At 35.9% G+C, this 26,891-nt stretch overlaps 1 protein-coding gene across 1 annotated transcript; it reads left to right on the top strand.

The window, feature by feature from the left end:
* The first annotated feature begins 5,886 nt into the window (after window positions 1–5,886).
* On the top strand, window positions 5,887–25,231 carry LOC146141676 (uncharacterized). Its single transcript, XM_083390456.1, has 18 exons — window positions 5,887–6,002; window positions 6,737–6,849; window positions 8,413–8,526; window positions 9,122–9,857; window positions 10,367–10,611; window positions 11,254–11,479; window positions 12,549–12,789; window positions 13,407–13,564; window positions 13,864–13,945; window positions 14,092–14,248; window positions 14,330–14,483; window positions 14,687–14,834; window positions 15,111–15,275; window positions 15,542–15,709; window positions 15,928–16,158; window positions 20,855–20,966; window positions 24,425–24,600; window positions 25,043–25,231. The coding sequence occupies exons 1-18, from the start codon at window positions 5,902–5,904 to the stop codon at window positions 25,229–25,231; spliced, it is 3,516 nt and encodes a 1,171-aa protein (XP_083246582.1). The 5' UTR covers window positions 5,887–5,901.
* Window positions 25,232–26,891: the final 1,660 nt, after the last annotated feature.

The raw sequence follows: 26,891 nt of genomic DNA, 5'->3' as shown, positions 1-26,891 counted from the left end.
GTTGTTGCATATCCTTCTCAAATTCGTGTGACCAAAGACAAGCAATAAATCACTTCAGATATCAATAAGTTGGGCAATTGTGCTTAAGCTGTTAGATTTAGCAAGGAGACCTATACTGCAAAATGCCCCAATGCGTGTTTCACTTTCTCATCATGGAAGTCTTGAATTCTCCCTGATAAAGTTGAAGATGTTGGTAAATTGAGGTAATAAGACAAACATAAGTTCAAAACCAATTCTGTTTTTCAGACAGATTTAAACAGCTCGTATTAGGATTAAAATACAACAACTTACTTGACATTAATGTAGTAATAAGACAACGGAAATAAAACTTAGACAACCTACAGTAGATGTTCCTTTTTGGTACAACAGCCTTGCTACCAACTGCATCACTAAGAGACTAAAGTCCAATGAGGAAAACTGTGGCTAATACCACAAACGTTACGCCCCTTAAAAGTCTTTTTGCTCTAGGAATAGAAAAGGGGAGTTTTATGTTTAGGATTTCTCTACAAAAAGTTTTCATAACTAAGGTAAGCAAAATGTAAGGATTCTTAACTTCAAAGTATGCCCAATGTGAAAAGGCGAAATTACGCGCTTGGCTGGCTTTGAGCCACTGTGTGCTAACGTTTTAGAAAATGCAAACTGCGCTATTTTCCGGTCGGTGTTGATGATCTGCTCAGTTTAGCATATAGATGGGTTATACATGCCACTCAAAATGCATTTTCTGCACTCTTTGTTTAAACTTCTTTCCAGAAAACCTGGGTTTAGTTAGTGACCAAAAAAGCGACATTTGTAGCAATGAAACCCCGTCACCAAGGATTTTATAAAGAGGAATAGTTAAAAATTCCATCATAGAAGTTCTATTGTGGTGAATCGAGTTATGTGTATAAAAAAGTTATTTTTCAGACGTTTTTAAGGCCATGTATAACTGCGCGTTGTTTCCAAAGCGTTTTTTTTTTAGAAATCTTAAATTTGACGATATCTGAAAATGTAATGTGATAGAGAAAAACTAAAGGTATATTCGGAATCATCGTGAAAAAATACATCTAAGATAAAATACTCACATCCTCGTTTACAAAATAGTTAAAATTTGTTGACCAGTGTAATCAAAATCAATAAAAAAGTGCAATGCTAATGATTTCAAGGTTATTAGGCCAAAATTTGTTTTGTGTTTTTCAATTTTTATTAAAGTTTAGTTTCACGGGAGTTTACCTTTTAAAGTTGAAACTCTACGATTGCTCTTCTCGGATTAAATTAGAAATGTCAGTTAGTATCGGATCGACACCACCCGAGCAAATATAAAACTGCTGGTTCTAATGAAAATATAAAAGCAGGAATTCGTTAAACCGACAATTTTTTTTTGTTTTTCAGGGGTAAATAGCTTATGCCATCGTTTTTTTGTAAAAACATGTGAAAAGTTAAGTTGTGGAAAAATATATGTCGATTTTATCAAACTTTCTGACGTATTTTTATTGAAATAGATTATGAAAGCCTTTTTAGGAAAAGCAGGTATAAAAAGGCATCATCAGTTTTCTGTACTAAAAGCAAACATACTACTATTTTTGGCATTTTTAACATATTTGTTTTTGTGCGAATATATAAATCTGTAATAATTTTAAATGATTTTATGTTTTATATCTGTTTTATAAACGGTCTTAACATCGTCTGATGTGAAAGCAAGATTATTTTTAGTAGGAGATTTATTCTGCATACGAAAGTATTTTTGCTTTTATTGGAAAAGTTTGGAAACCCGTGCATTGTGTTCTATTGCTTCACCTTATGTACACAATATGTCCATGTGGTCGGAACATCGCTGTTATTTGCCTCGGTAAAGGGAAAACATAAAATGCTTTTCGATGGGCGAATGGATATGAAATGCGATATTCAAGAAAGCGGGAATAAAACAGCTATATCCAGCCGACAATGTAGTTTGATTTATTTTTAAGTAATTAACCGTGATTTTAAACTTGGTAATTATTTATAGGACCGACATGAATAAGAAAATGTATCTTTATTTTGGTGGAAAGCCGTTTATATCGGGCTTTTGAAAAAAATTAAAATATTCCAAATACAAACGAAACTTATCAATTAATTATTTCTCATTCTTACTATAGACTCTGTTTCTTAAAAATATTTTTCTCCTACATTTATAAACTCGCAGAAAGACACAAAATATTTTCAAACGACTGAAATCAACTGTTTGACGCATACTACTGTGACGTAACACTGTTTTACCGCGGCTTGTTTATGACGTATGACCGACGTGCAGGGATGTCCGATACTTGACATTTCATTCTGATAACCGATATTTTGAAAGAAATCAAAAGCGTGCACTGTCGAAATAACTTAATTGCAAATAGCTAAAATTAAACAAACGCAAATTTTCCAACTTGTAAACTAATTTTTGAGTTTAGTTACTTCGAGTTGTTAACCCACTAGTTTATGATAAATTTACCTTTAAAGCTGCATTTGATCGCAAATCATTGCTAAAATAGCTATATTAATTTAATAGCAGATCGGCACGATACCAACCTAGTATCGGACGACTACCGATACTACCACATGGCATCCGGTATCGGCTTCCATCCGACATTATCAGGCATCCCTAGTGACGTAATTGACTAAAAATTTGCACAATCTCGGTTTTATTAACTTAATACTGAGTCTGTAAAGTTACCCAAGATTTTTCGCGTGTTTTTTTATCGTTGCATTGTTTTGCAAAAACCTCGCTTGTGACTAAATAAAAGCCAATCTGAGACTCGTGATTCGGCTGCCTGTGACGTCACGCAGTAATATTGTCACGTTTATTATGCGGCAGACACTGTGTGGCGTCATAATAGGAAGTGGGAAGTGATCAATAAGCGGTTTCCTTAAGGAGTTGCAAAGCAGCTTGAAGCAGTTGCTGATCATGGTTGTAGCTGGACAAAAAGGTGGAAGAATTTACTCTTTGGAGCAATGGTTGAAGGTTTTAGTTAGATTCAATAGGGATATAAAAGCCCATACAGAAGTAGGTAGAATATTTGGTCATATCCTTGCCAATTTTCAACGTCTTATATATCTTACATAGGCTTTAATATCCCTCTACGTTTCATTTTACTCTTGTTCGTGTTGAGTTTAACAGAATAAATATATGTGTGAATTGTGAGTTAATACCAGTATTATTTCCCCCCAGAAGTTTCAACTAAAACGTTCAGCAGTAAATTAAAGGCAGTTTCGTATGAACGCAAATTAAATAAAACAAAAGCTGCAGGAGTTTATCTAAGATTTGTTTTATTGTAATAATTTACCATAATTTTGTACATGAATTGAGATTTAAAGCCGACAGTGTTGAAGACAAGCCATTTTCGGCCTCAACTTTTTTTACAGTAACGAAACCTGTCGTCAAAAAAGAAACTGCAAACTGGGAGAATAAATAATATTACTTGACTCACCGAAATCCAAATGCTAACTCCCACCCTTATCCAAATATTGTTAGCAATATGAACACCCGGACGAAAATGTACTAGCAGCGTTAAGCAGTAAATTAAAACGCATCGTTCGCAGCTACTAATAAGCACAGAAATTAGATAATTCTTTTTTTTGTGTTTGCTAATAACACGGCGTAATACAGAATAAAAATGTGCCTAAAGTGGAAGCTAATTAAGTATGATTTCACTTACAGCAGCATAAGGTGAAAATTATGGTAAGTTAAGGATTATTTAAGCCAGTGTTTCTCCACCCAGGTCGCGAGCCAAAATTGTGTTTGATTTGGTTGTATCGCCAACTGCACTAGTTCACAAGATTTTTTATGATTGATTCTGAGCAAGATTTCTCCAGATGTTTGTTTAAAATTGGACATGGCCCATAATTATTAAATTAACTTTTTTATACCATTGTCTTCTGTTATGTTCGCTTATAGCAACTTAATTATAAGATTGTGTCGTCAAACGTGTTGTGCTTACCTTTAGTGTTTGGGTCGCCAGAAAAAGTGTTAGAAACACTGATTTATGTCTGATAAGAACACAACGAGACATATGTCAAGTATAAAAGGTGGAATTAACTCGTAAAAATCCATTCAAAAAATACAATTCCGCGAAAAACATGTAATTCTGACGTAAAATAAATATTCAGTTATAAATAGCGAAGCGTGATAATGTTCACTTTTGGACGCAGCCTTTTATCTTTGTAACAACAAATAAAAGTAAGTGTAGCAACCAGAAAAAAATAAGAGTAAGTGTTTTAATTGGTCATATATATCAAGACGCTGGTATTTTTATGAGCGTGGTTTGAGCAAGCTTTACCAGAGTTATGTTTTACAAAGTTATATTTCAATAGAGTTACCGAATTAGCTCCAAACTCAACTTAGATTTCATTGTACAAGCGAATGTTAGATTAAAACTAGAATTAGCAGACACAAGGATTTAACTACAATTTGTGACACTAGTCAACAAGAATAATCAAGTTGCCCTCATCTGGTTAAAACAAGGAGCATAGTAAGAGGCAACTCTAAGGAAGGTGTTTAATAAGTCTTAACTGGAAAACACATTTACATTAATTTGCCGAATTCTTGAAAAACTTTTCCACCTTTTAGCAAAACAAGTTTTGAGTTTTTTATTCAGCTCTAATACTCGGTTCTAGCACTTTTCAAATCGGGCAATTTATATTGGAAACAAGAAAGCTTGTACCTAATTTAGTGTACTACCTTGTAGATTAATTTTTTATTGGCCATTTTTTGTAACAAGTTACGCGGTGTTGTAAATGTCTTAAGGCAATGACTTGACTTTGTGCACTTAGGTCACTGTTTTCAAATGCCTTGACTTGACTGATATCTTTTGGACAAATAATTTGGATGAAATCAGGTGTTTTTATTAAGCATTTTTTATCGTCTTATTTATCTCAATTTTTGCACATTAAACAATTTAATCGGACAAGTTTACCAATTTTATTAGTTAAACTCAAGTGCAATAACCTTCTTGTAAATATCACAGTCTTTACCCTAAAGAGTGAAAGATACACATACATATATGTTCATTTCAACAACTGTCAACTAGCCCTTCCGCAGCTGCGTTTTGAACAACGATTACGGTTTACGTATCAAGTAAAAGTACACCGAAAGCCATCGTAGACTCACCGAATGCAAGCAAGGCAGGCTAAAAAACAAATAGCCTGTAGTGAGGTACGAACTCCGGAAACATAGAGAACATAAATTGTCATGTGTCCAGGCTTTGAGATTTGGTGTACATCTCACGATAAACTCCACGTTTATGTAGCCTAAATATTCGCGGCTGAAAATGAGGTATTATACTAAAAACAGTATGCACCCGCCAGTCGGCAAGTGTCTACCAATCAACAATCGCTCGGACAAAATAAAACTCGCCAAAAATATATAATCGAAGGAAAGTCAAAATATTCAAATTGTTGCTTTAAATTTGAATGTAAAGTTCAAGATGTCGAGCTCTACTTAAGGTTTATTGTACTGGAGGGGAATTCCCAATTTGGTAGGTATTTTAGAAGCAGCGGAAGTAATTGAAACTTGAGCAAGTAAAGGCAGTTGTTTGTGAATTGTGTGAGTAGATGCTTGCAGAAGGGATCTGCCTTGTGACGACGCATTTTTCTAACATGTGAGCAAAGGGGCACAAAGTGTTGCGAGCCCATTAGAGGTCAAGAACCACCCAATTAAGGTTGTGAACTATACTGGTTAATTTATTGTAACGTCGTTTGTTTTCAGCATGTTTCGTTTAAAATTAAAATATTTATCAAGTACACTGAAATGAAACTTCTTCGAATCACTTAAGAAACAAGTTTGTGAGATGTCTGAGGATATGCTCATTACTCTGTAGAAACGGATTTAAACGGAAATCAACTGTTGGTTGCCTAGCAACGCTTGTTGCTTAGCAACGCACTCGAATTATCGTCACCGGAGCAATGACGACTCTAGCGGTCGTACTGCTGTTTATTGTTTCTATCCAGGGAAAAGTTGTGTTTAGGAAAAAAAACGACCATTGTCCGACGACCACTGGGTGTCAGTAAGTAGCGTTGCCATAGCAATAAATGCAACTAGTGACGTCATAAATGACAGCATTGTCGTAACTGGATAAGTCCGATACTTCATTTTATTCCAATATTTTGGCAAAGTATCGCGATCCAATCTGATACCAAATGACGTCATTACTTGAACAAGTGAAACAAGTAAAGTTAAAACCCTCTGGTTCTCAACCTGTGGTACGCGTACCACTAGTGGTACGCGAAGTCATTTTGGGTGGTACGCAGTATGTTTTAAGTAAAATAACAGTTTTACCAAAAGGGTAAACGTGTTTTCTACTGTAATAAACTATACATTCATCGCAATGATTGTATAGTTAGATATTTTACGCTTCAGTAATGATAGGAATTATTTCTTTCCAGGACATAGCAAAACAACAAAGAATCAAAACTTGACTACCGGTATCTTGCAAAGTTAAAAAAAGACACTTTTTCGAGACTAGTGAGCAGCATTTGTTTCGAAATTTCCGGACTAACTAATTAGCTAATCCGCCCTTGTTAATAATCCTATATACATTTTGAGTAAAGCTACGTTTTTCGTTAATTTGTTGGTACGCAACAAGATCATAAAACCTCGAGGTGGTACGCGATGAAAAAAAGGTTGAGAACCACTGATCTAAACGCTATAGCGTTAACATTTAATTACCTCAAGTTGTAAACCTACTATTATTTTACAATTTACTTTTCAATGTGGAAGGTAACCATGGTAACCACGCAGGTGCACTCAAGGTTATAAAGCTTCCCAAGGCGAAATAAGTGTTCAATGTTCGGGCGACAATCCGAGCTTGGAGGAACTTTCCTTAAGCAACATCACACACTTTCGCATACGAAGTAAGTGTGACGTAATAAACATATATAGTGTGACGTAACTGTGCTTGGAAGGAACATTTATCGTCAGTTAGGTTAAAACGCAAAGTTGTACTTCGGAATAGATTGCTTACTTCATGTTTACATCATCTAAAGCTATATTGAAGAAAAATCTATAACCAGCGTCTCGTTTTTCTTTGGCATTTTTATAGTTGTTTCAACTAAGCATTTTCATAAGATTTGCATAAACCCAAAGTTCAACCGGTAGTCAGTAAAACATCAAAAACGTGTCGCCACTTCGAACAACATTGGGGTTGTTTAAATCCATATGTTTCCAACAGGTCAAATTTTGTCAAAATTTTAATTTTTTAGGTCAAAACTTGTTATTTTTTGGTCAAAAAATATTTGCCCTAATATGTGTACTCAATGGCCGAATTACTTTGGTTTGGAACATTTCTACCATGGCTGCGAAATCGGTTAAAGATAAGCCAAATCCGGCTCCAACTTTAAAACCTGTATTCCGCCAATTTACAAAACCATCCACTCATAGGATGTCATATCATTCATCCACCCACAGTACGTGGTCGGAAAACATTTCATCATATGCCATTCAACTTTTACAATTTTGTGGCCTTATCAATTGCGTATTTGATACTGCGCATGCACACGTCGGACTATGGTAGTTTTAGGTGGTCTTAATCGGAGTCCCGAGTCCGACTCCGCAGATACGTATTTTGTATACAATCTCAATTAGAGGGACAAGTAAAAGTAGCACTAGCTAAAATTTAACAAAACTTTGGGTGTAATTCATGTTTGCTTAAAACATTGCAACTATACGCAACAGATGTTCCCAACTTGTTTTAAGGCACTTACAACTTATTGGGCTAACGAACTCCTTAGGTTAATAGGCCTGGGCCAATAACCAACAGTGCTGAAAAAACACACTTACGTGTTAATATGTCCAGAATATTGAGGTCCAACAAAAAGAAATCAAACATAAACTTTTACAAAGAACTCTTGCCTTGTGTAAAACTAAAATTCCATCAATTTGTAGTACATTTGCAGGACCCTTGCGAGCTTTAAAATAGTGTTTCTCAAATCATGGGTGGCTGTTTAATTTTGTTGACTCGCCGACTGCAGTCGTTTTACATGGGGAAATTTATTGAGATTGGTTCTCAGTAAGATTTCTCCGAAATTTGATAAATTTGCGGATCCAATACGAAGATATGGCTCATATACATCTAATGTCACTTGCAAAAAGTTTAGTGAAGTGAATTTGCTTTGCTGTTATACTTACGCTTCACATTTGAGTCGCCGCGAAAAAAAATTGAAAACACTGCTCCAAGGGCATTAAGCCAACTTATTCATCCAACTTATTAACCCAAGTTAATTCAACTCATTCGTCCAACTTATTTCAACTTATCACAACTTATTTTATCCAACCTAACCCAACTTAATCAAAGTTATTACATCCAACTTAATCCAACTGATTCATGCAGCTTATTTAAACCAACTTATTTTATAGAACTTAGTCATCCAACTCAACCCAACTTATTCATCCAACTTAATCAAACTTAATTTATCCAGACTTCAACTTTAGCTCACCGAACCAACTCCGAATAATGCGGAAGATGACCAAGATGGAGACTTTATATATTTACAACAACGGAAGAGACTTATTCAACTGGGACTGGCTGCCTGGTGAGTCTGTCTGTCACCAGTTTTAAAAATTGTTTTTTTTTTAACTCCGTTTGGGATGATATGTTTTAAAGTTGTATTTTCTTTCATGTGAACTAACAAATAATCAATATGGAACCATTATATCTTTACAACAACGGAAGGGACGTGTTTAACTGGGACTGGCTTCCTGGTGTCTCTAACCTTGTCTGTATATTCGGGCCAATATTAATATTTTTAACTGTATTTAAACAATTGTATAAAGCGGGGCACATCTATTTTGATAATTCAAAACAAAAGAATAACTTTATGCTATTTTTGTTCTATATGTGCGATGGGCAAGTGTAGTATCTTAATATATTATATATTAGCTATAATCATCAGTCAACGTGTTGATCAATTGTTTTTTTAACTTTTCGAACAGTGCATAAATAGAATAGTTTTTGTCTACAGAACTACTCAGTTTGTGTTACCATTATTTTAGGAAAAGTGAGAATTTTCTAGTCTGTTTCTTGACTTTTGCATCTGCCTAAATTAAGAAATAACAAAATACCGCCATCTAGTGTTTATAGAGCCGCAATGAGAGCTACCACCAGACATCGCTATTTGTTCGTTGCAGATTCTTGTCGGAAAGTGACGATACGGCAAACAAAAGGACTCCCTCGCTTCGTGGCCTCCCCCGACCACCCGCACCCGCCCAACCACTGTGACGTAAGACCTTCCCTCAATGTGACGTCACTGTACTACATTGGCGGCGAATACCCGGGATGTCTCCCCCAAACAATAAGAACGTTGTATTTGAACAAAGTTCCGATGACGCAACTCGCTACGTTACGAGCGATGACGTGGCCGCGAAGTTTAAGGATCCTCAAAATCCAGGGAGGAAACTTCTCGATGATCGTCAGTCATGTTTTTCGTTCCGCTCGACTAACCACCATCTGGATCCACAAATGCAAGGTTCCGCTTCAACGAATTCCCGCATACCTAAACGTCACCACGCTAAAACTATCCTATTGTGACGTTAACGCTAACGTCAGGTTCGACCAAATGACGTCACTGCGCTCTCTTGACTTGTTGGCTAACAATCTGGATCGTGCACCCACCAACTTGCCCCTTCAGCTTGAAAACTTGAGACTGAACTACAACAAGATCCAGCTCGTCAGCGACATCCAGTGGGAAAGGCTCACAAACCTCTCGCATCTGGAGATTTCCCACAACGAGCTACGGGGAATCCCCATGGACCTCCCCCCTTCCCTACTCACTCTAGAGTTGAATTACAACAAAGTGGAGTACATTGACCCCTTGACCTTTGTGCGCCTTGTCAAGCTCGACATACTCACCATTACACACAACAGGTGGGTGAAAGGGCATTCCCAAAACAACAGGTGGTTGAAGGGGCTTTCACAACAACAAGTGGTTGAAGGGGTTTTTCCGGGACTTTTCCACAACAGGTTGGTTAAGGTTCTTTCCCTCAACAGGTGGGTGAGGGGGCTTTCCCACAACAGGTGGGCGAAGGGGCCTTCCCACAACTGAAAAATTACAATTTCACTAAATAAAGTTTATAAACTAACATTTTAAAATGAGATACTGTGAAAGTATGACACTTTCCGATAGCAATATTTTGGGGAAAAAAAAAGTATCGCGATCCCATATCAAATTGCTTCATAACGTGACAAATGAAAACGTAAAAAATCGTGGCTAAACTTGGCGCCGATAACCCCCTGGTATCGGACGAGTAGCGATACGATCACAAAATATCGGGCTTTCAATTTTTACCCGATATTATGGCACACCCCTAGCAGCTAACGTCATCACACTTTGCAGTCGAAAATAAAAACAAATTTTTTTAAATAAATTTCGCCAGATTGCTGAACCTACCGTCTGGTGTTTCCCCCAGTGTGCGAACGGTGAGTGTGAACAACAATCGTATTGAGACTATACGATCAGAGTCGGAATACGATTACTGCGCCAATTGTTCCTCGTTCAATGTTGATGCGAATCCTTGGGTGTGCAACAAACAGTTTCTCAAGTTCCTGGTCTGGCTCACCGAACATAAACTTCTTTCACAAACTCAAATACTAAAGGAAAGGTGCAAGATGCTACAAGGAGGTAAGTTGTTTGGACGCCATTTCGGGGCATCCGATTTATTGAAAGCCCACGATGCGCTGTTCCACAATATGTTTAATGATGTATTTAAGTCGACATTTTGGGGCATTTTTTAACAAATAAAGTATTAAAATTGAATTCCTAACAAAATTGAACGCAATTTTGTAAAAAAAAATCTATTCTATTACAAGCCGGATATGCGCTCTTATAAATTAGGGTTAAGGACTAATGTAGTTTGGTCGATATTTTTTGATCTAGTGACGAAACAATTCGAAATGTTATATGACTTCGTTAAAATATCACACTAATATTTTGTTGATTTTAATTAAATAAAGCAAAGCACCTAAAAATACCCTTTATGCTTTTTTTCATTCTATAAACCAAATTAGAAGTATTTAAATTTAAGTTACACAAGTTATCGTTTCAATGATCGCCAGAATTCGGTATTATTCTGATGAGTTAAGGTGATTATTCTGACATGTTTAGATCTTATTCTGTCGTCGATGATAGTGAATAATTGGTTTTATTAAGCCGTTGGTATTAATACTCTACTTATAAATAATTATTCTTGATATATTATTGTTTCCAATAAATAGTCTTGCTTAGTAAATGAATAATTTATTTCCCTGTAAAATCTCGCGCCAGGTTTCAGTTTAGGGGATGTTTCCAAGCTGTACGCCTACAAGCGAAATCTCAGCCAATCAGAGCCGACCTGCGTGTTCAACGTCACAGACCTTTATTGCGTCAACAATAGCATGGGGGCTTTTCCGCCGAGCCCGCCGGTGTCAGTGAAGCGTTACGAAGTTTCATTCAACCGTAACATTACGTGGGTCCCGGATGAGGAATTCGCCAATCAAAATCAAATGTTGCTGTGAGTTTGTTTAAATGTTTTAAATACTTATACTCGTTTATCAATTCCGATACCGATATTTTGAACAAAATGTATCGCGACCCAATCCGATATCAAATGACGTCATCACTATGCTCAAACAAGCAGAACAGATACAATCAAACATTCAAATACATGTCATTTTATTAGACAAAAAATTGCTTTAGCATTAAGATGTTTAATTACTTCCAGTTGTAAAATTTATATTAAGTATTTTACCAAGATTAAATCGCTTCTCAGTATATTTTAACTTGTTTAATATTTTTTTGATTTTCATTACTAAGACCAACTGCTTGCGGGCGAAAAATTTTAATTGGTTGATCAAAATCAAATGCTGTAGTAAATTTTGATTAAAGCATTTTTAAATGTGGTTGACTAAATAAAAAAATATTGGATCTGTTTATAATATTCAGTAGAAAAAGAGTGGCGTAAATAAATGATGAAAGATTCATTCTTTTATTTGCATACGTTTCCGAGCGTCTATATAATGATTCGCCTTTATCTTAACCTTATTTTACTGCACTGAAGATGGCATACCCACTTGCCGAAACGTATGCAAATAAAAGAATGAATCTTTTATAATTTATTTGGGCCACTCTTTGTCTACTGAAAAAAAATAATAAATTATTAAAAAAAAATGGAATACAAACAAATCTAATTTTGTTTTATTATCCATTATAACCAGAAATATTAAAGGCTTGAACAAAAAAATTATTTTTATGCCGTTAAACATTTAAACGAACATAAATTAGTCACATCAATGGAAAATTAATGATATTCTAAATATTATTTTGACTTAGTAAAGTTAAAAGATTTTAATTTCCATTATAGTTAACTTAGTCATTTTTGTGCGACTAAACCTCCAACTTTAACTCAAAAAGGTCGAATAAATCGACATCATCTTGATTAGGACGTTTCGATACGAGCTTTTATCATCTTCAATTAATGTGAATGAAAATCATTAATTCATACAAGCAACTTTGCAGAGTGTACTATATTAATTGTCAGTTCAAGCAATTCCACTTTTATTTGACCAACGAATTCCTTCCAGACTTTTCCTCGACCACAATTCTATCGCCAACTTTCCTCGGGGATTACCCGCGTCGCTCGAAGTCCTTTCATTACGTCACAATCGAATAAAGGAGATCTCGGCGTCGGTACAGCCAACTTTAAACCGATTGGTCAACCTCAGAAGGCTATTACTTAACGACAATGACATCACAATGATCTACAACTATCAATTGTTGCCGATGACTTCACTAAAGTGGGTCGGTCTCCAAGGCAACCCGATGGTTAGTAAAACTAGCTTCTGTGTCAGAGTATGGTTTAAAAAGAGTTTTTGTTACTTCTTGATATTCTTAGAAATAAGTTCGATACAGGTCGACAAGTTACCGCTTCGCCTTTATGGTTTCTCAACCTTTCTTTGCGGCGACCTGAATATTAAGCGTTAGAGAACTGCCAAGCTTTGGTGCCTATTTATGGTCACTGAATAATAAGACAACAAAACATAAGATATTAGGATAAACGAGTTCGAATTTAATAATTACAAGTCATATCTTTGTATAGCTTCCGCAATTTTCCCTGTCTTCAAAAATCTAACCATATAAACTACTGCAGTTGTCGGCCAAACAAATTTAAATTAAACGGCCACACAATTTTGATTTGCGACCAAATGGTTGGAAAAAATGGTTTATATATTACACAAATACAGAACGATAATTATTGTAAACATCTCAAATCAATACAATTTCGCAGGGTTTTATTCCTAACATTTGCACAACCTTACAAAAAAACATTTGTTTTGTTAGAGATAATATTTATATGGATCTACAGCCGTGCTTCGTTTGGTTAAAGCGCGATAAATTGTTTATTCCCCACATTGAAGTTTCTGTTATATTTTTTGTTGCAGCGTTGCGATTGTTCGATCCAGTCCCTGGTGGTTTACTTCCAAGATGTGTTGAGAACACGAAGAGAGAATATTCTCGATGAATTCCACGAGGTGCCGAGATGTGCCACGCCCATAATTGCAAGGAAACGCCCCATCACTCAACTCACCGGACTCTTCGAGTCAGTAGTACTACTACTACGTCATAACTTTACGACATAGAACTATTAATACGTCACAACACCATTTTTACGCCACTATACCATTACTTTGTCACAAGTCACAACTACGTTATTTACGTCAAATTTAAATATAGCTACGTGACAACTGCCTTACTACGTCACAAGAGGATTATAGACAGCAGTATTACTTATTATTTATAATAGATGGTGTCTAAATCGATGCTGACATGATTGGTTGTAGGTTTTTGCAACTGTATTTATTATATAAATAAGTTGCATTAATATCACGTATGTCGTAGCTACCAGTACAAATGTATTCCCGAAAAGTGCGAATGGAACAGAAGTTTGGCTTTTCTTGATTGCTCACTGCACACTCAAATGGTAAGTGGCTAAGAATACAATAACTACATAAAAACATAAAATATATTGTTCACAATGATCAGAATTATAAAAACAATATACCTCCGATTAAATAATCTATTTATCTGAAAATAAGTTGTTATGTTGTTTTTACTTTGATTCTTCAGACAACCAAGACGCGAACACTGGACTATGACATTACAAAGCCGCCATACATTCCTCGCAGCTCATACTGGAGGTCACTGACCTTACGTAACCTCAACCTAACCACCGACGTCATCGACCTACGTAACCTCAGTCGATTGACGTCACTAGATTTGACGGGTGAGAGATTTATGTAACCATTTGAAATCTTGCCCATAAAACAAAAAAATCCTAATTTTTTCGTGTGACGTCATAAACTAGGTAACCGCTTGACGTCCCTTCCCCTTAAACTTCCTCCAACGCTTCGCGACTTACGCGCTTCCAGCAACAGCATGACATCATTGATTACGTCACGCAACATGACGTGGTTTCTCCCCGCACTTGAGAACCTGGATATTCGTTTGAATAATTTCAAGTGAGAAAATGTCTCTTTTTAATGCCTTTAAGACTCAACACAAAAATATTTTTATTTTAAAGAAGCCTCAAAACTCATCTTTAGAGAAAATATTTTATTTTAGCTGCAAGAATTATAATTATGATAAAATTGGTTAACTAGTCAGTAATCAAACCAACATTTAGTTAGTCACAAATATCTACACGTAATTAATGATGTTGCAGAACGTTCACGACTAATGACGTCATACTTTTCTCGCGGATCAACCACGTGTCGTTGGTGGGAAACCCCCTCGAGTGCAACTGCCAGTTGCGGAGTTTCATTGTTTGGTTGAACTCGAACAATCGCACGGAGAACAACAAAAACCTAAAGGTGACGTCATTGTAGGGGAATCCGGGTATTACTGCGTGTTTGACATAATTAAGGGGTTTGTTCTGACAAAAAAGTTAGCTGAAACAAAAATGTTTATATAACACGTAAAATCTGTTTTATAAACTTATACAACCTATTATGTGTCGTTATGCACTAGTTACAATCTATTTAATGACGTCACAATGCATTTAGGCTTACATTACGTTTTATAACGTCAAGCTGTATCATCGTTTTGCTTTATGACGTCGCAGTGTATTAACGTTTTGTTTTGATTAGAACGTGACGTGTTCCGGGTCGTCAGGTCCTTTTCTCGTTTTGTTCGAAATGGAAAAGGCTGACTACTGCCCCCCAGCGGATATGAGTAGGCTTGTGGTTGCGGCAGTTTGTGGAACTTTAGTTCTTCTGCTCGCTGTGGTGATTGTCAGCTGGAGAGTCAGGAAGGTGAGATTTAAACCGGTTTTATGTTTCTTTACCTTAATGGCAATTTCTAGGAAAAGATTGGTATTCTGTCAAGCTGCTTCCAACTGTTGGAAAAAGGTAAAAGGTGAACTTAAAGTTCTTTCGATTTTAGCCATAAAAATACCTTAAACCTGTTGCGGATAAATATTTTAAGCTTTTATGTGTCGTATGTTGTATTAACAAAACGCAGCGCCTAAAATAAATTCTATAATGACGCACGCGTCATAATGCCTCCTATTGTCTCCCAGCGCGCAATCGCGTCACGTGACGAGTTGGTGCTCCAGGATTTACTTTGGCGCCAAAATCAAAAAGACGAAAAAATGAAGAAGCTGGGAAAGCCCCCGGATCGATACCAGTACCACGCCTTTGTGTCCTATTGCAAATCTGATGACGTATTTGCCTTTCAACTAATCGGGGTATGACGTCAATATCTTACTGCAAAGCTGATGAAGTATTTGCCTTTCAGCTAATCGGGGTATGACGTCGTTATCTCATTGCAAAGCTGATGGCAATGACGTCACAAAAGAAGTTAAATTGGTCATTTTCTTACTAGCTTATTTTGAGTTAATTTCAATTAAACTTAACCAAAGTTAGCAATTTAAAATCGCTCCCTGGTTAAAAAAAAATATTTCAGGAACTGGAGGAGAACCACGGAAGGGCGCTGTGCTTCCACGAGCGCGATTTTCAGGTCGGAATAAATATCGCCGATAATATCGTCGATAAAATATCGGCGTCGCGTCATGTCATCTTCATTGTGTCACGTGCCTTCGCGCGATCCGATTGGTGCAAATACAAGGTGTCGGTGACCTTGGCAAGGTCGAACACCACGAGGGACAAGGGCGTCATCATTCCTGTTGTCATAGAGGTGAGACAATCGACCCATTGTTGTGCATTGTGACGTAACAAGAGAATTGTTACAAATTGGAAATTTGATGCTTTGTCAAGAAAAGGTAAATTTTTTTCAAAAGATGTTTTGAATTTGGGAATAAAGTTAAGTACAACATGTTGCTTTAAAAATAATTTGTTTTTTCGATAAATAATAACGAAATTTTATTATTTATTTTAATATTTTCGCTTAAATCAAGTCAAATAGTTAAATATAATTTTTTTTGCAAAACTTGCAAAATAAACAAAGCTGTTGGATGTTAGGAAATATTAATCACAGAAATGGGAGAAAGTTCTGCGGTTCATGTTTTTTTTAAGTTTAAGAAGATTTAGTTTTTTAATATTTAGTTGCAGACTCTGTGACATTATACAAAAACCTCATGTGCTCAAGTTTCACGCTACTTAATTCCAGGATATTTCTTACGACCCGGACGTGATTGAAAATCTCGCGACTTTATTCTCAATAAATCCCGGGATAGCGGTGCCGCTGGGTGGCAACAAAGCGTGGAAAAAGTTCTGGCAGATGCTCGCGAGCGCCACTAGTGGCACTATCAATTAGCGCGAGTTTCATGTTCGGTAATTTCCCGTGTTTTTTTATTCATTGCGAACATTTTGTTTAAATTGTGCCAAAATAAAACTTTCTATTGAAACAAGTTGTGCATTTTTTAGAATTTTACTGTTATTGTTTAACAAACACTTTTCTTACGTCATAATTTTTTTAGAGTAAATTATTTTAATTGCTGATTAGTTTGAAGCATTTGTTTTTATCTCTCTTTATAAAACAATTTAATTCAGGCGGCTTCTTAAAAAAATAGCAGCTAGCCCTTAAAACTAACATATAACTTTTTTTATACGCATAACTCAGGTCATCACCATAGAACTACTAATCAAGTTTTTTCACATTTCTAAAATCCTTGGTAACGGGATTTCATACCTTAAAATGTCATTTTTGTTCGTCACTAACTGGACCAAGGTTTCTGAAAAGAAGCTAAACATTGAACTCCACTTTTCTATTCCTCGAACAAGAACATTTTATAAAGTTTGTGATATCAGCCACTTAGTTCACTTATAGGCTTATATTCTCTACTAGAGTAATGCAAAAACGAAAACGATAACTAACAATATTACTGATTAAATTCTGCCATTGAACATTTATCCATTTTAATTTTTCCCCTGTAGTGCTACAGAGTATTTATTAACACAATTTTGCACTCAGCTTTGACATCTTTGACATAGAAATTAACTATTTAATTGCAAAAAACGTTAATAAAATATATTTCCCATACTATTTTCTAGAGATGTCAATAAACCGTAAAGAATATTAGTGCGTGAATCACAACGAAGTTAGATTATGTCACAGTGCGCAAAGCGCCTATATTAATATTACAGCAATACATTGAAAAAATGAACTGCGAATGTTTCAAAAACCAGATGAAAATGAGGGCATTTTTAGAATCAGCGCCAAAAACACTAAAAGCCATTCTGTCGCATATTCGTTTAAAATTTGTCTTTGACCAGTGATTGCCTGCTTAACAGTGAATGACATCTAACGCTCGTAATACAAAGCATGACGAAAACAAAGGAAAGAAAAAAATAAAAACGTGAGCAACAATACAATCGAAATAACAAAGTCAAAAATTTAGACAGATTATCTGTGGCCCATATGTCATTTATCATTGGCTTATCTCAGGTAGGGCCCTGTGTTGATAAAACCATCATATGCCATACATTGCAAGTTGGGCCCTTGTATGGCCATTCCTTTATATTTGAAGTGTAATCTTGCCCTCCATACCACCTAGTTAACATGTAGAAAAAAAAGTTTTTTCACAAAATATTCTTGAAATTTTCAAATATAATGTTCTATGTTTAAGAAATGACCGAGGAGTGCAGTGGAGCATCGATCGACAGTTCAACTTTAAAATGATAAAAAAAAAATTATTTAGTATATATAATTTTTCTAGTGTGTTTAATAATCATACCACAGTTTCATGACTTTTATATTTTTTGTGTTTAAATTTATCGTAGCCGTTTTTATATTCGAAATGTTTAATAATTACTCATGCGTAACCACGTGGTCGTTTGATTTTTGAAGTGCGGTGAAAAAAAATTCCGGATCCTAGACGAAACCTGTCGTAAAATTCAGAACTTTTTTGACATTGAATAAACGTAGTTGCTTTATTTAATTTGTGTATGTTCAAATGCCAAGACGAGAATATAAGCCATATTCCAAACTCTCGAGACAACAAAAATGGAGGAGAAGGAGAAAGCATAAAATATTAGTTGAAAATTTGCAAATGACTAACACTTTGCAATCGTCAAACCATAGTGATTCTGAAGAAGAATTTAATAGTTATAAGTATAATTACGAAAATATGATTTCAAGTATTGCGAGTAATTCCCCACATTTACTGGAATCATTTTCACCTGAGTATGATGAGGATTCCCATTTAGCTTGTTCAAGGCAAGTCATGCAGCATACAGCTAGAAACGCTTTGTATAATTCTTTACAGGCATGGACTCTCTCTGAACACAATGTTCCAAAGAGCGCAATTTCGAATTTACTGAAACGACTCCAAACATTTCATGATGATTTGCTTGTTTCATTTTCCACTTTATTGCCACAACCAAAGTTAAACTTTTATAAAATGAATGAAGGAACTTATGTACACTTCCCTAATTGGTTAGATGGATTAAAAAAAATATTGATCTCAATGGATGACACAGAAGACCATGAGCTTACTTATTACTTGGTTATTAACATTGATGGGCTTCCATTATTTAAATCATCCCCAGACTATAAGCTGTATCCTATTTTAGTAAAGGTGTATTTGACAGAAATGAACTGCCTTTGTGCTGGAATTTATTGCACAGACAAGTCTACTGACAGAGAACTCCCATTGCTCGATATTTATCTTAAGAATTTTCTCAGTGATCTTGACACCCTCTTTCAACATCCGATTGTGAATAATACTACTACTTATAAATTGGGCAATAATGGAATTTATGTATGTGATGCTCCTGCTCGTGCAAGCCTTAAACTGATTAAGTCCCATTCAGGCTATTACAGCTGTGAGAGATGTACAGTGAAAGGGGAATATCATTGCCACCGAGTTTGTTTTCCGAAAATAGATTGTACATCTCGAACCGATGAGGATTTCAAGGCACAAAACGATAAAACACATCACACTGGAGTATCAATTTTAGCAAAAAGAAATGTCTACATGGTGTCCAATTTTGTATTAGATTACATGCATTTGGCTTGCTTAGGGGTAATGAGACGTTTGTTGTTGTGGTGGAAAGGTGTCCGACAACAATTACAGGCAAAATTGTCTCTAAATGCGGTAAAATTTATATCTTTAAAAATATTACATTACCAGAAATATATACCTAAAGAGTTTAACAGAAAATTGCGCCCTCTTAAGGATATTTTACAATGGAAGGCAATGGAATTTCGTTTGCTTATGCTTTATGTTGGACCTGTTGTGCTAAAAAGCAAAACTGCTTTATGTAATACGAAATATTTGCATTTTTTAAAGTTATGCTGTGCATTTAGAATTCTACTTTAAACTAGTTCTTCAACCGCAAAATTGCAAATGTCATCCGATTGTTTGTATAGATTTGTTAGAGACTCTACTTTATTGTATGAAAAAGCTGTTGTAAGTTATAATGTGCACTCGCTTATTCATATTACCTATGATTGTATTAGATATGGTAATTTGGGTAATGTGTCCTGTTTTCCATTTGAAAGTTATCTTGGCATGTTAAAGAATCATATAAAATCAGGGTTTCGACCATTACAGCAGTGTGCATGGTTTGCTTATCACAGAAACATTCATGTTCAAAATTTTGATAGGAATTTTGAAGTGTTGCCTTTAAAAAAAAACAAGAGTTGCATGCAGCATAATTGAGCAATTATTTAAAAATCAAACAGTTTCAATTGTAAAAGAAATTTTTTTATCCAATAAGTGTGTCATTAAACCAAATATACTTGTGCCGATTCAACAATTTTTCTGAACAGTGTATTTTACAAAGTTTTTGATATTGTCAAACAAGGAGCTATTTTGTTTTTCATTGTTCGAAAATTCCTAAAGATGGAACCTTTTTTTGAAGAGCCGATATGCTCTACAGAAGTTGGAATTTGGAAAGTTTCAGTCCTTGATGCTGAATATAGTGTTGTGCATATTGAAAATAATGTTAAAAAGTCTGTTATTTTGCCATATGAAGATGTTTTTGTTGTGTGTCTTATGCTTCACTAATGTATATTTATGTGCATTTAGAAATATATAGCTTAATAATAAATTTCAAAGCCAAAAAGGTCGAGTAGATCGACAGCATCTTGATTAAGACGTTTCGATACGAACTTGTATCATCTTCATTACAGATCCGTGCATAGTGTACCCTAGAAATATATAGCTAATTAAGAATGAAGAGGTTTTTGTGTGTTAAATTTCAAGATGGTACAACTGATATTGTACCTCGATCATGGATGCTGAGCCTCGAGAGTTGTAAGTGGCCTCCTTTATCAGCGAACGTGCAACAGCTTGCATTGCAAGAAAGTGACCCAGAAAAAAATTGGACAATTAGTTCATGTACTGTTGTATGCCAATCAAGTAAGTTTTATTTTTATGTGAAGTTAATTTACAGAGCAATTAAGCAAATTAACTTCATTTTTTAAGGTAAATACAAGTGATACTTCTGGTGATGAAGATTGGAATCCACCACCACTTGTCAGAACAGATAGTGATAGCATTTACATTCAGAATGTAAAAATTCTCCAAGCCAGAAAAGGTTTGTTTCTTGTAATATATTTTATAGAATAGGTTTCAGACCATTTTTAGTATGCAGGAAGAGTTCCAACAGTATAGATTACCGAACAAAAGGGTCAAATCAATCCACAGCAGATCATGAGGTTTTACTTCTTGAAATACCCAAGGGTTATTCATTTATTCGAAAGGAGTTTAGTACACTAAATGAAAAAATGGACAAATTATCAGACCTAAACATTAGCACTGGATCCTCAAGTGATCAATGGGAAATCCAACAAGCAAACAGTACAGATGAATTAAATGAAAACCTAAAGAATACCATTGTCATTTCGGCGAAATAATTTTTGGTATTTTTTTTTTTTAATTTTTCAATCCGTTTACCACCAAATTGTTTATTGCCAATCTAAGAACTAAAAAAAACATATTCAAGAAAATTTAATAGCGAGTTTAATAAACGCTTATCAGTAAACCTATACACCGATATTTTTATAAGTATTCGACATAGGAAGATTCACTCATATTTTATTGCAGTTTGTATTTCAAATAAACAAAAAAACTAAAATAAAAAGTATACACTGCTTGCAAAGAGCTATATCTCACTTTCTAAACATTTATTGATACAACATCAATGTAACCAATAACCATAAATTTTATTTTTTTCATTAGACAAGAAAAGGTTGACATGGGGAAATACCTTGGGGCTTTTGAAGACGTAACAATAGCAACAAAGGAAACGAACAACGAGGCAATAGTTTAAAGGTACAGTATTGAACATTCACACAAAGAAAGGTTCTTAAACAAATGTTGTAAATAAACTAAATCAATTCCTGATATATTTTCCTGAAAATTTATTATGTGAATTTGAACATTTTACAGTTTAATTATCATGCGATAATTGAAACTTGACAGGTTATAACTTTTTTCCTTTCCCACGATTTTCCTAAAAATTACAGTTAAACTACCCAATACAACACTTAATAACATAACGTTAGTCACTAACTCATGCCATTCAGATTTTTGCAGAAAAACTAACTTTTTCGAAGACCTCTCAACGAAAAAAATGCTATATTCTTCGTGCAAAACCTCAGAGAGGAAGCATTGTTTTAGAACAGGGGTGACGAACACGTGGCCCGCGAAGCATTCGGGTGAGGACAAGGCAGTCTTAAAGTTTCTTTGACCCGCTTCTACTCTTTGCGATGCGATATCAAAAGCTAATAGCCAAATTAAATAACGCGTATATCATCGGTTCTTAACCGGGGGCGCGCCCCCCTGGCCAAGCAATTCTTCAGGGGGCGCGAGCTTTACTTGATTATTTAATTTTCTTACGTGATTTTAATGGTCTCGTTTAGGTTAGGCACCACTCCTACAGATGTACAAACTGTGTTTTTTCCCAACTTTACCTTTGAAACTGCCCAAAATTGTCGCGCTACGCGCGTAATTTCAATTATCTAATTTTTTTCTTTTTAAGTACAAATTCTCTTTTGAGTGCCATTGCATGTTTTCTGTCTATATCATCGAAGAAATAACGGCCCTATTTAATTTCAGTTTTGCTAACTAATAGATAACTGATAAAAGTTCCCTTTCGAACTATTTTTGTTCCATATTTTATATATGATAACGGGCTAGCAACAGGGGACTCTTTTTTGCGCAAATCTATAACGTTCTTTGTAATATTGCCGTGGTAATTGTGTGTCGTAACATCTTTTAAAAAACGAGAACGTAATGTTTAATTTTTGCGCTGGACTTTTTGCGCTCCACATCACTGCCTTACAACTTGTGAGTCAATTTCCCCACAACACGTTTTTCAAAATCAGCCCGATAAAAATCAATGTGTAGAGCACAGCAATTTGTTGTGTGCCCAATGCTAAAAGCCTCCTAAATTGCAATTTAGCCAATTCAAGGAAATCAAACCCAATTTTTTCGCGCTTCGCGCGACCAGCAATACGCTTAACTATTTTCATATTGTCTCAGTGATATTAATCAAAAAATGCCGAATTGCTTTTCGTAGGGGGCATAGAAAAATTATAAAAGGGGGACGCGGCTAAAAAAAGGTTAAGAACCACTGGCGTATATCATGCAGGGATCGTAGAGTTGTGTAAATCCATACAGTAACCATCAATTCAGGATTCAACTGTTTATTCATTGTTGTGTCATAAAATATACTAATAATAATGAAATTTAACACCATGAGCCTGTTGCTGCTTCAGCACATTGCAGTAGTAACTAGTTAAGTGTAAGCTTATCTTGCCATTGAACATTTTTTTATGATTTTAACAGGTTTTATAGCATGAGTTAAAAGCTGTGTGGCCCGCTTACTCAGCGGTAACTGACAAAGTGGCCCGCGACAGCAAATAGGTGCGTCACCCCTGTTTTAGAAGATAAGGCAATTCACAATCATTTCAAGAAAGTGATTTCAATCACCCTTTGGAATGAAACTGATCAAATCCCGGGGATTCAGAGTGTGGTTTGCCTCATTGGCCGTCTTTCAACGAAATGAAGTACAATTTATCGTAAAAAACGCATTTTAGCGAAGTGCGTGTATCTATGTTTAGCGCCTAATAAAAATTTATCCTCACCCAAGAATTTGATGAAAATTAGTGTATGGCAAGCAAACACATTCTAAATGACATTAAGCCTGGTCACTAATTTGACCCATTCAACATTTTCCAACGAAATGACTTACGAAGTACAAGTTATTGCAATAAACGCATTTTAGCGCAGTGCGTGTATCAAAGTTTAGCGCCGAATAAAAATGTATCCTCAGCCAAGAATTTGATGAAAATTGCTGTATGGCAAGCCACTACATTCTAAATGACATTAAGCTTGGTCACTAATTTGACCCATTCACCGTTTACCAACGAAATGACTTTTACGAAGTACAATTTATCGCAATAAACGCATTTTAGCGAAGTGCGATTAGCAAAGTTTAGCGCCCAATAAAAATTTATCCTCACCCAAGAATTCGATGAAAATCGCTGTATGGCAAGCCAGTACATTCTTAATCACATTAAGCTGGGTCACTAATTTGACCCATTCACCGTTTTCCAACGAAATGACTTTTAACAAGTACAATATATCGTAAAAAAAGCATTTTAGCGCAGTGCGATTAGCAAAGTTTAGCGCCCAATGAAAATTTATCCGCACCCAAGAATTTGATGAAAATTGCTGTATGGCAAGCCAGTACATTCTAAATGACATTAAAAAGCCTGGTCACTAATTTGACCCATTCACCGTTTTCCAACGAAATGAATTTTACGAAGTACAATTTATCGTAAAAAACGCATTTTAGCGAAGTGCGTGTATCTATGTTTAGCGCCTAATAAAAATTTATCCTCACCCAAGAATTTGATGAAAATCGCTGTATGGCAAGCCAGTACATTCTAAATCTACAGGGAAAAAGCGTTTGATTATTTTAACTTGATTCCGCTGTTGACTGTGGGACACCTTAGTGTTTAAAAGTTTCTTTAGTGTGTTTTGCAGGTCAGTCGGTGATCTTTAGACGCAAGGAGAGTGTTCGAGGGCATCGAACGAGGACCATGAAGTACATTCCCGGTGTGAGCGGAAAGCAGACGGCCTACCTTCGCCCTAAGCCGTCCGGGCTGCCTTCGGTGCTTCTGGTGACGGACAGCAATGGCCGGAACATCGTTTATCCGCAGGTGAATGAACTTTATTTATACTTCCGCTGCATCTATTTATGTGTCCTGCGAAACTTTAAGTAGTCGATTTAAATGACCGTAGCATGTTTTTGTATGTGACGGTGTCATTGACATTTTTGACTTTGTATTACTACGGTATACTATAATTAAAATTACAAATTGCACTGTGGGAATGAATGTTAACCAGTGACCTACAACTAATTTTCAATATATATAAGCATTGACCCACAGGACTGCAATTCAGCAGTTTTTGTTCTTTCTAAACCCTTTTATAAAGTCATATGTCATTTATTTTGGTACTTATTCTTGTAACATAAAATTAAATAATTTATATTAAGACAAATATTAATTTACCACTTGCTTCAGGTGCTTAGGTTGGGCGGCTTTTTATATCTTTTTGACCTTTACACGATTACAATATAGCTGTTTTATTATTATCCAGGTGGTGAAGTGCGCGAGCGAGGTGTTCTCTCTGTCTGCGATTTCGATCCCAGGCGGGGGGATCGACCATGGTGCGATCGAGCTGACGGAGGGGACGCGGTTCGAGAACGTGAGCTACATCGTTCTTGCACTTGGCACCAACGACTTCAAGGAGGTCGGTTGGGCCAAAGGGGGGTTCAGTTGGGGCTAAACCAGGGGCTTTAAAGCATCCCAATACTTCACAGAAAGTCGGTTAGGCCAAAGGGGGGTTGGTTCAGTTGGGGCTCTAAACCAGGGGCTTTAAAGCATCCCAATACTTCACCTTTTGTGAAGTCTGTTGGGCCAAAGGGGGGTTCAAATGGGGCTTCAAAACCGCCCAATACCTTACCTTCTGTGAAGTCGGTTGGGCCAAAGGGGGGTTCAGTTGGGAAAAAACCAGGGGCTTTAAAGACGCCCAATACTTCACCTTCTGTGAAGTCTGTAGGGCCAAAGGGGGGTTCAGTTGGGGATAAACAAGGGGCTTTAAAGCCGCCCAATACTTCACCTTCTGTGAAGTCGGGTGGGCCAAAGGGGGGTTCAGTTGGGGATAAACCAGGGGCTTTAAAGCCTCCCAATACTTCACCTTCTGTGAAGTCTGTTTGGCCAAAGGGGGGTTCAGTTGGGGCTAAACCAGGGGCTTTAAAGCCTCCCAATAGTTCACCTTCTGTGAAGTCTGTTGAGCCAAAGGGGGGTTCAGATGGGGCTAAACCAGGGGCTTTAAAGCCTCCCAATACTTCACCTTCTGTGAAGTCGGTTGGGCCAAAGGGGGGTTCAGATGGGGCTAAACCAGGGGCTTCAAAGCCGCCCAATACTTCAAATGCCGTGAAGTCGGTTGGGTCAAAAACGGGTAGTACTTCAAAAGCTCGCCATTTTTTTATTGGTTCAACAGACAACTTGAAATATGTCTTAATTCGGATAAATATCTTTTTAATTCAATTGAAAAAACGGAGTCCCCTAATAATATATATTATGATCCATTTTTTTGTCAAAAAGTAATTAAAATTATCCTTTGTCGAATTTGTTCAACCTCAAAACTTTTGCATGGAGATCTTTCACGTCATATTGTTAAAGGCAAATCCAACCAGGATCAAACTAATTGGTATATGACTTACAAAGCAAAGTGTAAAATTTTAAAGCAATCAAAGTTTCAAACAATTTTGCAAAATAACTCAACCCAAGGTGTTATCGAAAGTCACTTTGGGGATATGAAGCAAAATTATTTAAGTAAAAAAAGAATGGCTAGAATTGATGATTTTGTTGTTAACTATCATGCTGCTATTAAAATCCAAGAAAAATTGTTTGCTGAAAATTCAGAGACTTTTGATGTTGACTGCTCCAAGCAAAACCTAATACTAACTCCTGCCATGAAAAGTTTTACATTTTTACCTGAACAAGATAAAATTCAGAATTTATTTGAACCACTTTGAAATTTCATTTGGCGCCAATGCAACCTAAAAAAATGCATTTGCGATAAAGCTCTGGTAACTAGCAACATGCAATCAATGTCATGGTTTGACTTGTGTACGTACCCTTTGCACAAATCCAATTGGTAAAACATATCGCGCCCTTTTGGCAACTGGATGTCATAAGACTACGTTTGGTTGGTTAACAGATAAAGTGGTGGATTGTTATGTATTAAGAACTGTTAATATGTGTAATTCTTCATTGAATTCTGAAGACTTTGGTTGTTTAGATATCATTGTAGTTGGACAAATTTTAATTGGAAAAACATACAAAAATTTAAAAACGCTGTTCAAGCCAATTTTAAAAAAACATACAGAAATTCGCAATCATGTATTTTTCCCAGTATTAGTCCAGAAACATTTCAGAGT

Source organism: Ascidiella aspersa, chromosome 5 (assembly GCF_963924565.1).
Source record: "Ascidiella aspersa chromosome 5, kaAscAspe10.2, whole genome shotgun sequence".
Taxonomy (NCBI): domain Eukaryota; kingdom Metazoa; phylum Chordata; class Ascidiacea; order Phlebobranchia; family Ascidiidae; genus Ascidiella; species Ascidiella aspersa.
The sequence above is the reverse complement of the archived record's forward strand: the minus strand, read 5'-3'. Positions and strand labels throughout refer to the sequence as shown.